This window comes from Lithobates pipiens, unplaced genomic scaffold (assembly GCF_037356315.1).
Source record: "Lithobates pipiens isolate NorthernLeopardFrog02 unplaced genomic scaffold, aLitPip1_a1.2 Scaffold_8, whole genome shotgun sequence".
NCBI lineage: Eukaryota > Metazoa > Chordata > Amphibia > Anura > Ranidae > Lithobates > Lithobates pipiens.
Genome location: NW_027507903.1, coordinates 636,389,559 through 636,404,092, shown reverse-complemented (window position 1 = coordinate 636,404,092; position 14,534 = coordinate 636,389,559). Strand labels below are relative to the sequence as shown.

Genomic DNA, 14,534 nt, shown 5'->3' with positions numbered 1-14,534 from the left:
TATAAATTAATAAAAAGGGTTTGGAAAATTCAGTTTCATTGTATTGAGAAGGAGGTCACCGAGAGAATTAAACACTATAGACAATGGGTAAGGATATTATAAAGGGTTTTTTTTGGGGGTACACAGCAATTAGGTACATTATTGGAGGAATTTTCGATGGAAGTAAAAAGTTGAGAACTTCTCCTCCTTCTAAATTAATAAAAAGGGTTTGAAAAATTCACTGTAAATTTATTCCCCCCCCCCTTTTTTTTGTTTTCTTTTCCTCTTTGATGGAAATAACCACTTTTAACCACGTAAGGACCACCTCACACCGATGTATGTCGGCACAATGGCACGGCTGGGCACAAGCACATACCTGTGTGTTGCTTTTTAAGTGCCCAGCCGTGGGTCGGGAGCGCGCCACTGGCGGCGCGCTCCCGACCCAGTCCTGTGCTCCGTGGCCGTGGCCGCGGGACGTGCGCTGAAGAACGAGGAGAGGTCTGTGAAAACAAACCTCTCCCCGTGCTTCCTAGTGTGGCTGTCACCGATCATCTGTTCCCTTTTATAGGGAAGGACGATCAGTGATGTCACATGCCAGGCCACGCCCCCCTACAATAAAAAAAAACACATAACGTCACACATAACCCCTACATTGTCCCCTAGTGGTTAACGCCTTCACTGCCAGTGTCATTTACACAGGAATCAGTGCATTTGTATAGCACCGATTGCTGTATAAATGACAATGGTCCCAAAAATGTGTCAAAAATGTCGGATGTGTCCGCCATAATGTCGTAGTCACAATAAAAATCACTGATCGCCGCCATTACTAGTAAAAAAACAAATAATAATAAAAATGCTATAAAACTATCCCCTATTTTGTAAACGCTATAACTTTTGCGCAAACCAATCAATAATCGCTAATTGCTATTTTTTTTTACCAAAAATATGTAGAAGAATACGTATCGGCCTAAACTGAGGAAAAAAAAATGTTTTTTTATATATTTTTTGGGGATATTTATTATAGCAAAAAGTAAAAAATATTACATTTTTTTCAAAATTGGCGCTCTATTTTTGTTTATAACGCAAAAAATAAAAACTGCAGAGGTGATCAAATACCAGCAAAAGAAAGCTCTATTTGTGGGGAAAAAAGGACGCCAATTTTGTTTGGGAGCCACGTTGTACAATCGCGCAATTGTCAGTTAAAGTGACTCAGTGCCGAATCACAAAAAGGGGCTTGGTCCTTTGGGTGCAAATTGGTCCGGGGCTTAAGTGGTTAAACAGAAACTTTTTACTTCCATCAAAAATTCCTCCAATAAAGTGTACCTAATTTCTGTGTACCAAAAAAAACCCTTTATAATATCCTTAATATCCTCACCCATTGCCTATAGTGTTTAATTCTCTCAGTGATTTCCTTCTCAATACAATGAAACTGAATTTTCCAAACCCTTTTTATTAATTTATAAGGAGGAGAAATTCCCAACTTTTTACTTCCATCGAAATGTAGGCACAGGAGCACAGTCCTGGATACGCAGGCTCCATTTATATGTCCCTATGTATCCATTCATTTAGTGAATGAATGAACAAGCCCTTACACAGTTTTTGACAAGTCCTTTATTAAAAAAAGAAAGTCCCACAATGTAAATCCATCATCAATCACATTGTCTTTAGATGCAGATCCACATCAATCATGATAAATGACACCACAACCACCAAAAGAAAAAGAATTCCACCGGCAGACACATTGGATCTTGACACTGACTCCAAATGACACATTTTGAAGCCCCGCCACAAAATGTAAACAAAGGGGCAGGTTCTTCTGGGTGACGTCATTGATCAAATATAGCCACACCCATAATAATAAATGTCATTGCCTAAAAATGGCCATGTGGCCATAAGTGATTAATGATGTCACTCTAAAGCCTCATACACACGATAGGACTTTGTACAAATTTACCCTTGGATTTTTGTACAAAGGGCGTTGGCCCTGAACTTGTTAAGCATACACACAGCAGGACTTTTTCAGCCAACTTGCACCAAATCACGTGTTTTTTCTGCTCTTTACCGCCACCTTTGGTCAACTTCTGTATTGTTGTCTGATCTTTTGCATTGGTTCTGAGCACGCCTGTTTTTACTTTGTACAAAAGTCCTATGGTTTTCTGTACACACGATCAGACTTTGCTCCATCGGACTTTTGTTGACAGAAAGTTTGTCCGTTCGCACAGCCAACAAAAGTCTGATAAAAACCAAAAATGTTTGTCCGATGGAGCGTACACACGGTCGGATGTTGCTCCAAAACAGCTAATTTGCATGTTTGTTGTCAAAAAGTCTGATCGTGTGTACGGGCCTTAACTATGCCCCTTTGTTTAAATGGTAAGTCAATGGAGCTGGGTGACGTCACTGGTTTCCAAGGATGCAGAATGTGCCAGCACCAGTTGTTTCTGTGTTTTTTATGTTTCCATTGACAGCAAGGAAGCTGTCTAAAACCGTAGCGGTAATTGTACTACTACTATACATGATGTTCAGCTCCAACCAAACAAATAAAAAGTCCATTGTTTGGATGCACACCTGAACAGACAAAAATTCAGACCAAACTTTGAGCTACTAGTCTTCCGTACTCCCTGTGATGTTAGACCATCTGGCTCAGAATGTGGTCACAAGGCTTTGACCACAGTGATCTTCAGTTGGTGGAAAGTCCATGGTGTGAGAAGACTTTGCAGTTTAGGACTACTCAAATTCCTCTGTTTTGACATGATAGACGCTTAGACACCCCTCATGTACAGTAGATACAGACCTCTCCTCTCATCTTGTCTCTATTCTCTATGGACTGTTTGCAACCTTAAACTTGTATGCCATCACTCCTCATTTGAGGCTGATGTGTCCTTTACATTGATTATTCAGTAAACTATTGAAATTATTGCTAATTTCTCTAACTAAATTGGGATGTCCCCTGGAAATAGTCATTTGCATTGGGGTCACAGTGGGGTAATGGACTAGCTAAGCCTGAGGGTGGTTGTGAGAAGTACTTGTGACAAACCCAACTGAGACAGGGGCTTTTGGAGGGGACTGCAGGGTAGCCTTTTTCCTACTCACTCTGGACCCTGGCTTTTGAGGGAGCTCTATTCTTTAGGAGGGGTGTGCCTGGGGGACCCTTGGAGTGCTTTTGCTTTGGATTCGGGTCTATGTCTCCCCCAAAACACACAGCGTTTGGGAAGCTAGGAGCTGGATACAGATTTGGGGCCTCTGTGCCCAAATAAGCAATGACTGCTTAACCCCCTCTTAGACTCAGAATAGATGCTAAAACAATCAGCTCAAAACAACCTGATGCTGGTGTCTCCTGCTATAATTTGCTTTATTAGCCTTGCTGTGTATTAGTGCGAGACTTAAGGGACTCGTATGGTGTACCCCATGGTTGAGATGTTTTGCCCACACTCAGTCTTGGTGGGCTTCTTTGGAACCTGGAAACATGGTACGCCACATGGGGCCCTCAAGTCTCTTGCTAATACACAGCAAGGTTCAATGAGAGCCAAGGACTATCGTTGCTTAGTACAGAGTAGAACGCAAACTGTGCATGTGCAGAAGTCTGAATGAATAAGGAGATAGAGGAGACCGGTGTTGGTAGCAGTCTGAGCTGGAGAGCTGCCGGCTGCTGCCTTCCACGACGCCGCCCTGGATCGTAAGCCGCCAGGATGGATTAGACTCTAGGAATGTCTAACCAACTAACCATGAGTCTCCCACTCTATACTCAAACCATATGAATTTCTATATTTTTTTATATATTTATCTATTTATTGATTAATTTCAATTTTGTGGGAACATATTTGTTATTAATTTACTAATTCAATGATTCACTCATCACCTTTTTAATGTTTAACCATTGGGATAATTTACATACTAATCACAGTTTTTAAGGTGTTGGTGACAATCACCGTTAGCGCAGCTACAATTTTTTCTCCTTTACATCTCTAATACTCTCAAGGGGAAAATTTCAGTATTAGCAAGTGAGAAACATCCATATCCATCTCTGGACTCATCATATACAAGGATATTTTGCTGATTGTTCGTCCATTGATAAAGGCTAATATACTGCTCTTCAAATAAGCCCCTACATGTCACATGCCATGATATTGGTAAAATATTAAATGCTCTGTTGAGCTAATGATATGAATGATGTTCAACGCTTGAAGGTGATCATTTGCCTCTCTCTAAATGTTGTGAAGCAAGACTGGGCCCTGTGTGGTTAGTGTTATTTTAAATACCAACGTTGTTATTGCAGTGTCGGGTGGGGGTTTTGACATTTTACCATGTGTTGATACTAATAAACAAGTCCAATAAAATTTGTATTTTTATCATTTTGCATACCGCTTGGGGTCACTTAATACCTACTTTCTTTTGGTGTATATTTCACCATCTTCTTGTTTGTCCACATTTTTTTAGGTATGTCGACCCACACATGGTGGAATGACAGATGCCTCTTCTCCATTTAGGGTGTTGAGTGTTTTATTGTTTCTGTCTGTCTGCTAGTACTTCACCTTGTTACCAAACCCTTGTGGGATGCTTATGTGTTTATATTAGCTGTTTAGTTGATGTACTGATTGTTAGGTGCTCGTCTTCTTAATAATACCCCTGGTAGCCTAGGCTAGGATGGAAGAGCGGAGGTCCCGATCACCGGTGGACAGACACCACACATACACGATTGTACGTGAATAATGACTGTGGGTTTATTGGAGCACATACAGTAGTTTTATGCAGTTTGAGCTAAAACACAGCCCTGTGGTTTAGCCAATCAGGGACTGCCACATAAAATATGCAAGATAGTATATTTTACTACGTCATCATGGTTTTTTGCACAAGCAATATTTCTGCCTAGCAGCAAAAGCTAAATATATATATATATATATATATATACAGTTTAGAATGTTTCTTAGGTGTGATACAAGATAGGCCTGTGGTCTAACGCCATGAAGTTACTTCTGCTCTTAGAAAGGGAAGTAGCTTAACCGCATCCATCTGTTCTGAACAGATAACTAACCTTGTGATAATTCTAAATACCTTGTACAAGCAAAAACACATATGACCTTAAGCAATAGGTTTCTATGTCATGCTAGCAGTAATTTTCCATTACCCAAAATGGATGTCTCTAACAAGATGGTTCCCTCATTACCTTATACTGATATTACTGTTTACAGTTTGCATTGTTAAGATAATATGATCAAGTGCTTACCTGATTTTGTGTGAGTTTACAATAAAGTCAGTTTCAGTTTGCACCTAAGCTAGTGTTGTCTAGTTCGTGGGTGCAATATTTGGCTTTAATACCTAGTTTCTGGTTCCAGAATAGAGGAAGCTGTAGATTGATGGAGGGACCCAGGCTGGGTGCCAGGTGGTACATCACAGTCAGGGGCGGATTGACCATTTGGCCACTTGGGCACTGCCTGAGGGTCCCGGGCCATTAGGGGCCCCCATCAGGGTTGCCAGCCTCAGTAAAATCAGGGACAGTGTGTAAAAATCTGTGTTTTTTTTACATCTGTCTCTGAAATGTCCCTTATCGACATCCTTTTGGTCTAAAGATTCTGAGATTATAGCTGCCTTACCCCTCCAGTACCTTCTCAGCCAATAGAAACATGTCTGTGTATACTTTGTGATTGTATACTGTGTGTGTATACTGTGTGGCCCCATAATCTCTGATTGCCTGGGGGCCCCATAATCTCCTATTGCCCGGGGGCCCCATGAGTTGTCTGTCCGCCCCTGATAACAGTACTGGTTAGACCAGGATGGTCTGAGAACCCCATGACCATAGTACACAGTTGTACCAGAGAAATCAACCATGGACTGGGAATGAATTGAACTTTAAAAGCAGTGTTACTACCTTGCTACACAACAGCCAGACTTGTTCTTGTTTCTTTGGGTGATGGTCCTCAGCTGTTCTTCTTGTATATAGGTCTAAGAAGGTATAGTAACTCATGCCATGTCCACCCTTGTTTTATACAATATATATATATATATATATATATATATATATATATATATATATATATATATATATATATCATCTCTCAACCATACATAATTTGTGTTTGTCTTTTTCTCTCTACAGGTGTGATCTACTTAAGTGCTTATAAGGCTGTTAAAGCCTTGAGAACCCTCCATGGGTATTTTTATATCTGTAAAAAGGTGAACTTGAAGATTATTCCCACTGTGAGAATTGTGCTCACGGAAGTCCGGGTTCAGGCCTTCTATCTGGAAGGGGACAATTTCAGAAGTGGTAAAGCATTCTGGGATGAATATATTAACACTCAATAAGCAGTATTTTACCTGCACCTTTATCTCATGGTGTCCTGAATTCCCCAGTTAAAGCAGAACTTCACCCAAAAAGGGAAGTTCCGCTTGTTTGCATCCTCCACCTCCACTTTCACATTTGTCATTTTTTGAGGGGGAGCGGCTACCTGGTTTTAACAGGTAACCAACCCCACTTCCGGTCAGATCGCTGGGGTGATCTGAGCCAGAAGTTCATCACCCCTCTTTCCCATGCAGTCTTCTGGGACACACACAGGTCCGAGAAGACTATGAGACCATTCACAAGGCTGCAGAGAGACCTGTCTCTACCACCCCCCTTGTCAGCAGTCTGTAGCAGAGAAGAGGACAGAACTCCTACAGATACTGCATCTCTCTAAGCACTCCCATGTCCCTCATCTCCACCTCCCCTGGTCTTCATTCAGCAGACTCTGGAAGTTACCTTGATTAACCATGAAGCTCAAACAAACTTTTAGGGGTTCGCACTGCCGTACGGTGCGGCTCACAGCAGGGGTCCCTATTCACCGTTTCAGATCTGATTTCGGTCTGAATTTTTGGCTGAATTCGGACAAGAAGACGCACAGGACACCTGTGCAATTTGCTCTGCAGCCGCTTCCGAAGATGTGTGACCCGGCTACATTGAGAGCCGGTCATAATCTCCTGACATGCGAATTGGATGCGAGAAAAACTCACATCCAATTCCCAATAGTGTAGCCTCAGACACTCCAGCTAATTTTAGTTTAAAAAATGCGCACACCTGTGGTTGTGGGTTCATCAAAAGGTTATTCTGTCCAACTCATTGAGAAGATATATTATCTGCTTCAGAATGTGTATGTTATAATTGAAATCATAGAAACCATCTGTCATATTTTTAAGTCATAGAGGCTCTGACGGTATTGTCTTTTTATTGCAGAATACCTTGGAGACAGTCATGCCGTCATACCAAGACCAATTATTATGCATAGTAAAACAACATTGAAGTATATCAGTTGCATTAACAAAATTACCAAATGCTACACAAAAGCTATTACCACCAGGCCACACAAAAATGATACCACACAAGTGCTTCCGTCTCCCACAGACTACTTTGTGATTTGCAGATCTGCAGTTTGTCTAAGAATAAAGGCGGTCTTCATGATAACACGGAACACGTCCAAGTTTGTAAATGTAAGTTAGTGCTCATATCTCAGCAACTTGAAAGAGGTCCTCAGCACAATCTAGAGGTTGGCTCAATGACCAATGTCAGTAAAGAAGGTTAAACCCTTGCTTACTGGGCACTTAAACCCCCCTCCTGCCCAGACCAATTTTCAGCTTTCAGCGCTGATGCACTTTGAATGACAATTGCGCGGCCATACAACACTGTACCCAAATGAAATTTTTATAATTTTTTTCCCACAAATAGAGCTTTCTTTTGGTGGTATTTATTTACAGCTGGGAGTTTTATTTTTTGCTAAACAAACAAAAAAAGATGCAAAATAAAAATAAATAAAAAATCATGTTTAATAGTTTGTTATAAAATTTTGCAAACAGGTCATTTTTCTCCTTCATTGAAATGCACTGATGAGGCGGCGCTGGTGGGCACTGATAGGCTGCACTGTTGGGCACTGATAGGCACAGTTAAGGTGGCACTAATAGGCACAGATAAGGTGGCACCGATGGGCACAGGTAAGGTAGTACTGATGGGCACAGATAAGGCTGCACTGATGGGCAAAGATGGGCACAGATAAGATGGCACAGATGGGTGGCACGGATGGCTCGCACATATGAGTGGCACGGATGGATGGCATGGATGAGCACTGATGGGTACCACTGATAGATGGGACTGATGGGCAATGATGGGCACTGGTAGATGACACTGATGGGCACGGATATGTGGCACTGAGGTGCAGCACTGTTTTTGCGGAAGATTGTGGGCACTGATAGGTGGTACTGTTGGCACTGATAGATGGCACTGTGGGCACTGATAATTAGCACTGTGGGCACTAATGGGTGGCACTAATTTGTTTCACTTTTTCCCCTACTTATGGGTGGCACTGGCAGGGGGCAGGTGGGCACTGATGATCTGGCCGTGATCGGGCCTGATGTCCCGATCACGCCGCGGGTGATCGGCTTTTTTTTTTTCTTCTCTCGCTGTCAGCGCATGGAGGAAAAATAGCCGATTACTGGCTCTCTTGCGATCACATGATCAGCTGTCATTGGCTGGCAGCTGATCACGTGGTAAGGGGTCAGGATCGACCCCTTGCTCCGATCTATGATCAGGCAAGTCTCAAAGACTCGCTGATCACAGAGCGTGCCGCGCGCGCCCCTCAGGGAGCGCGCAGGCCGCTCGTGCAGGTAAAAAAGCAAAGCAGGTCCGCGCTGTAGCCGTCATTCGGCTATAGCGCGGATCTCTAGAGGTTAAAGAAGAACTCCAGGTATGATTATTTTACATAGTTACATTGGTCAACCTTGAACCAATGTAACTATAAATATACCATACCTGTGGGATCCTTGTAGAAGCTGGAACGCACTGTAGTAGACCCCACTATTCCAGGGCTCTCCCCTAGCTTCTGGATCCTATGCCTAGTTCCATTCTCCCACAGATTGCAAAATAATTCTCTGATTGGATGGGGTGGATCGGTGATGTCACAGAAGCTAGTGGCGATCCCTGGAGTAGGGGTGTTTACTACAGCGAGTTCCAGCTTCTACAGGCATCCCACTGGTATGGTATATGCATAGATACAATGGTCCAAGAAGTACCAATGTAATTATGTAAAAATATCCATATCTTGAATTCTGTTTTCTAGTCACATAAATTATGATTGGTTTAAATTGCTCTATCACAACCCACATCTACCAAACCAACTTCTTCATGTACTGAGATCATAGAACTGGGCTGCCAGCAAAAGGCATTGGCCATAAATATTACAACAGCATGCAATTATAATTGGCGGAAACAGTAGCAATTTCCCATCCTTTATCAGCTAGTGGCTATTATGTGGTAGCTAAAGCCTGGTACACACCATTCCTTTTTATTTTCTTTATTCAACCTCCCCAAGAACACACAAAGACAAAGAATTACCGCTCCAAGGTAATGACTTCTCCCAAAACAGCTGTCTCCACAATCCCACAGGGTGCCGGCTCTTTTTGCAACAGGAACTGAAGTAGAAAACATGTAGCTGGATAGCCGCACTCTGAATTATTCAACTTTATTTCAAAAATGTAATTAAAATCATAGCATCTAGGCTGGTAAACAGACTAACTGCACAGCCGCTGACATGTTTCACGCCGAACACGAAATTTAGAAACTATTATGGGAAAATTCCCCCAGAGGGGTTTTTTAGCAGCGAAGTGAATGAATAGTAGATATTGAAAAAATTTAATTAATTTAGTAAATTTGGAAAAATACGTTCTTTATTAAAAGATATTGACATACAATGTTTCCATAATAGTTAAAATATGAGCTCTGAAGAGGGCATGAATGAATCAAGTTTAAAATTCTAAAATTCTATATAGGCACCACTTGTTATATATTTTACAAATTTACTCTCTCGAACTTTGCCGCAGGTGTTGACCCCACCCGGCCTGATGTGCCCTGGGGGGGCATACAAACGTGTGACTCTGTGTAAGCCGCATTCGCGTGCTGTCGTCTCCATCTGGGGTTTTATCTGACCTTGAATCTCGTGGGATTATTATTATATTATTATTATACACGATTTATATAGTGCCAACAGTTTATGCAGTGCTTTACAATGTATAGGGGGGAAACACAATTACAGTACAGTACAAAAGGTACAGGAGAGCCCTGCTCATAGAGCTTACATTCTAAAGGGAGGGGGTGGTGGTACAAAAGGTAATAGCTGCAGAGAATTATTTGATGGGGATGGCTCGGGGACAGTTGTTAGGTGGGTGTGGGATAGGCTTCCCTGAATAAATACATTTTCAGGAATCTCCTAAAGGTGGACAGGGTAGGAGCTGGTCGGACAGACTGGGGCAGGGAGTTCCAGAGGATGGCAAAGGCTCTGGAGAAGTCCTGAAGGCGAGCATGAGGGGAGGTAACAAGGGAGCTGGAGAGCAGGAGGTCCTGGGGGAAGCAGAGGGGGTACGATTTGGGCGATATCTGCAGATGAGGTTGGTGATGTAGCTGGGGGCAATGTTTTGGATGGCCTTGTATGTTATGGTTAGAATATTACTATTAATTAATATTACTATTATATTAATATTTAGAATTTTACACGGTGAGGTAAGGGAAGCCAGCAAAGAGATTGGCAGAGAGGGGCAGCAGTCACGGAACGATTAGTGAGGTGTATTAGTCTAGCAGCAGAATTCATAATAAACTGAAGGGGGGATAGCCTGCTAAAGGGTAGGCCATTAAGGAGAGAGTTGCAGTAGTCAAGGCGGGAAATAATCAAGGAGTGAATTATCTGACTAAGAATAAGGATTATCTGACAGCTCTTAAGGAAATCTTGGTTGGGAGGTCCCCACCGCATATATTGGTAACTATGTGAGGTGGCCATTTTGTGTACATATAGTAATTTATCAACAAGGCCTGGGGAATGCCCAGGAAAAAACCCAAGCCTACTTACCACCAGCTCGCAGACAACCAAATTAACCTCTCTAAGCCCTTGTACACACAGTCGGAGATTCCGACAACCAAATCCGTCGGATTTGGTCCGAAACTGTTGTATACACACAGTGTCGGACGAATTTGTCGGAAAATCCAATCGTTCAGAATGTGATGACGTTATTTCGTTACGACGGGACTACGTTCAGGCTAGTAGCCAATAGCTTTGGTGTTGGAATTTGATCTGAGCATGCGTGGCACTTTGTCCGATTGGAATTCTCTACACATGATCGGAGTATGTCCGATCGGAGCATTTTGTCGGAAAATATTTCCGGCAAGTTGGAAAATTTGGTCCGACGGAAACAGTCCAATGGAGACCACACACATTCGGAATATTCGACAAAACGATCCGATCCGACACATTCCGTCGGAATCTCCGACCGTGTGTACAAGGGCTAACAGTACGTTAAAAACAGGGATTTGCAAACGCATGTGTAAGCCACAGAGCCACGTCATGACACCCTGATATCTGTGGTTCTAACACTATAAAATATGAGTGTCCCCACAGTGGAGGCACAAGCATTCTGATGGTTAGATGAGGGCAGGTGGACTGAAGGGGAGCCCACCCCTTCTTAAAGGTACAGGAGCACACCAAGCACCCAGAAAATTCCACTATGGCTGCAAAGGTGTTGGTGCGTTGCTGGACCAATACAAACACCAACGTGATAATGAAACAAAAAACTCCCCACCGCCTTCATCTATAGCTGGCTATAGCAGTAAGCGGCATTGGAAGGCTGAAACAGATAACAAGAAGACCTGGAGAATGCCCAGGAAAAAACCCAAACCTACTTACCACCAGCTCGCAGACAACCAAATTAACCTGTCTAACAGTGCGTTAAAAACAGGGGTTTAGTCCACATGCATTTGCAAATGCATGCGTAAGCCACAGAGCCCCTTCACGGCACCCTGATATCTGTGGTCCTAACACTAAAATATGAGTGTCCCCACAGTGGAGGCATATGCATTCTGATGGATAAATATAGTCATTTATGCATTTTTCAATCTGATGTGCTAAATGCAGTTTCTTTGCAGCAAAGCTATCCTCTGAAGAAGACCCAATGAAATGGGTTGAAACGCGTCAGATATTGTCAAATATTAGACATTTTTGTCATGTAATGTTATGTACAATTCTGTTTTTGCATCTTTTGCACTTTCGGGCATGCCCCCATTAGAGCTCATATTTTGACTATTCTGGAAACCTTGTATGCCAATAACTTTTAATAAATAACACATTTTTTCCAAATGTATCCACTATTCATTCACTTCACTGCTAAAAAACCCCTCTGGGGGAATTTTCCCATAATACATTACTTCTCCCTATATGTGATTTTTCCATGCTACCTTTTAGAATTTAGATATCATACGGTTGTTGATTGGATGCTTAGGTGTTGGATTACTAGAAATCAGTTATCTCTGTGAATCACTTTTGCTAATAGGTTTAAAATAAATGCCTACACAACAAATAATAAACAGAAAAGCATTTTTAAGCTCCCATTCTGGTCTCTTTATACTAGTTCTTGTGTGCTTTGTGTTTATCAGGTCACCATCCCACCACCTCCAATAACAGAGGCCTCTGGAAGTTGTAATGCCAACAAGACAAAGCTGACGTTGACCTTCCCAAAAGGACATCTTAGCTTGATATTCAGAGAGGTACGGAGGGTACAGGCTAGGGGTGTGGGGGTGCTTTTTAATGGGTATATGAGACATACAGGTAAAAATATATATTTTTTTTACTATTCTTTTTTTGTAGAACAAGAATGACAGTTCATTTTACCTGGGGGCCATTAAAGTTTACCAACGAGAAAAAGGTAATACACCAAACACATCTTCAAACTGTCAAGAAAAGTGAAACATTGGCAGCAAGTTAAAGTGGAAGTAAAGGCAATATAAAAAAAAAAAAAAACACAACCTGTAAGGCAAAGGCATAATGAGCTAGTATGCATAGCATACTAGCTCATTATGAATAACTTACCTGAGAACGAAGCCCCCGAAGCGATCCTCCGTCTTCCTCTTTGGCACTGCCATGTATCATGGAGTGACTTCCGGGTCTCGCTGCTCCGGCGCTGTGATTCGCCGAAGCCGCGATGACGTCACTCCCACCCATGCTCATGGGAGCCGACACGAGTGGCATATCACCGCGATCTGTGGCCTGAACAGTGCGCCTGCGTGCCGCTGTAGACAGCGGTGGCTGTCTTTTTGTAAATATCTCCTGAACCGTATAGGCTTAGGAGATATTTCTTGGACCTACAGGTAAGCCTTGATCTAGGCTTACCTGTAGGTCAGAGTGGTTTGTAAGGCTTTACATCCACTTTGAAAGGTCAGTCCACCCAAAACTGATATTTCAGTATTTGATCGATAAAGGAGAGTTAAACTAGTTTGCTATTTCCAATATCCATCCATTCTATTTCGCTTGTCAAAAAGATTTAATTGAACATACAATAGAGCAGTGATGGCGAACCTTGGCACTCCAGATGTTTTGGAACTACATTTCCCATGATGCTCAACTACACTGCAGAGTGCATGAGCATCATGGGGAATGTAGTTCCAAAACATCTGGGGTGCCAAGGTTCGCCATCACTGCAATAGAGTGTTTGACAATAGGTTAAGTACATAATATACAACAGAAGTAATGAAGCTCAAAATTATATATTCAATGCAATGTAAATGATATATTCAACTATAATTACTACTATAACAATAACGCATATTAATGGTATGGTTTATTAGAATTAGCTTCTTAAAGTGGAAGTAAACCCTTCTATAATTTTCAGTCAAGGAAGCTGCCATCTTGGCCACTAATGATTCTTCAACTGCCATAATGCTGCACATGTGATCAGTTATAAAACCAGCCATTGGATGGTTTGAAAGTTTGGTTGAGAGGACAACCAATGTGAAAGTTAGCATTTCCGGCATGCCGGGAATGTAAGTGTTTTTTTAAACTGAGTTTACTCCCGCTTTAAGTATGAAAGAGCTTCAAAATCATAATAGGAATAGATAGAGAAGAAAGGAAAGATAAGAAGAGAAGAAACTAGGAAAGGAAGAGGAGAGGTCCGCAGGGTCGAGTCGAGGGCCGCCATATCACTCAGAATCCATATACTGTAATCACTTACCCATCGGGTCAGCTACCAGACCTTCTTTGTTAAAATGTGATGGTAAATCATGTTTTATCCACGGATGCCATACTTTTTCAAATTTGATAAGCGTGTCAGCTTCAAGAGCTGCCATTTTGGCTTGCGTCATAGTGTTGTTCATCCTATTCACTACCTCATCCACAATCAATGAAGGGGATTTCCAAGCTCTTGCAAGTGTTTGTTTTGCTGCGGTGAATAAATTAGCAATTAATTTAAATTGGGTGTGTGTTAGAAAGTCTGGCTTTCGATTGACGAGTGCCATTGAGGCATCTGGGGTAATGGATATTCCTAACATTTTAGATGCCATAGTAAAGATCTTATTCCAATAAATTTGAGCTTTGGGACATGACCACCAAATGTGGAAATGTGTTCCTAACTCAGCGACATCCATTCTATTTCCATGAAATTTTTTACATTTTTTTATTATTTTTGAAATTATGGAGAATGCAACAAGAGGAGCTAGGGCACCCAAAGGTGCATGGAGACACCCAAAAAACCCAAGTGGTCAGGAACAGAGCTATAAGAGAACTCCC

At 42.0% G+C, this 14,534-nt stretch overlaps 2 protein-coding genes across 2 annotated transcripts in view; both read left to right on the top strand.

The window, feature by feature from the left end:
- The window catches only part of LOC143961567 (toll-like receptor 13), a 152,466-nt gene that overhangs the window by 62,367 nt on the left and 75,565 nt on the right, over positions 1-14,534 (top strand). The window lies entirely within an intron of this gene.
- The window catches only part of LOC143961565 (uncharacterized), an 82,468-nt gene that overhangs the window by 43,876 nt on the left and 24,058 nt on the right, over positions 1-14,534 (top strand). Inside the window, exons 9-12 of the mRNA XM_077470873.1 lie at positions 6,071-6,238; positions 7,181-7,434; positions 12,410-12,520; positions 12,621-12,678. Of these exons, the coding sequence (XP_077326999.1) occupies positions 6,071-6,238; positions 7,181-7,434; positions 12,410-12,520; positions 12,621-12,678 (591 nt within the window). The remainder of the gene's footprint in view (positions 1-6,070; positions 6,239-7,180; positions 7,435-12,409; positions 12,521-12,620; positions 12,679-14,534) is intronic.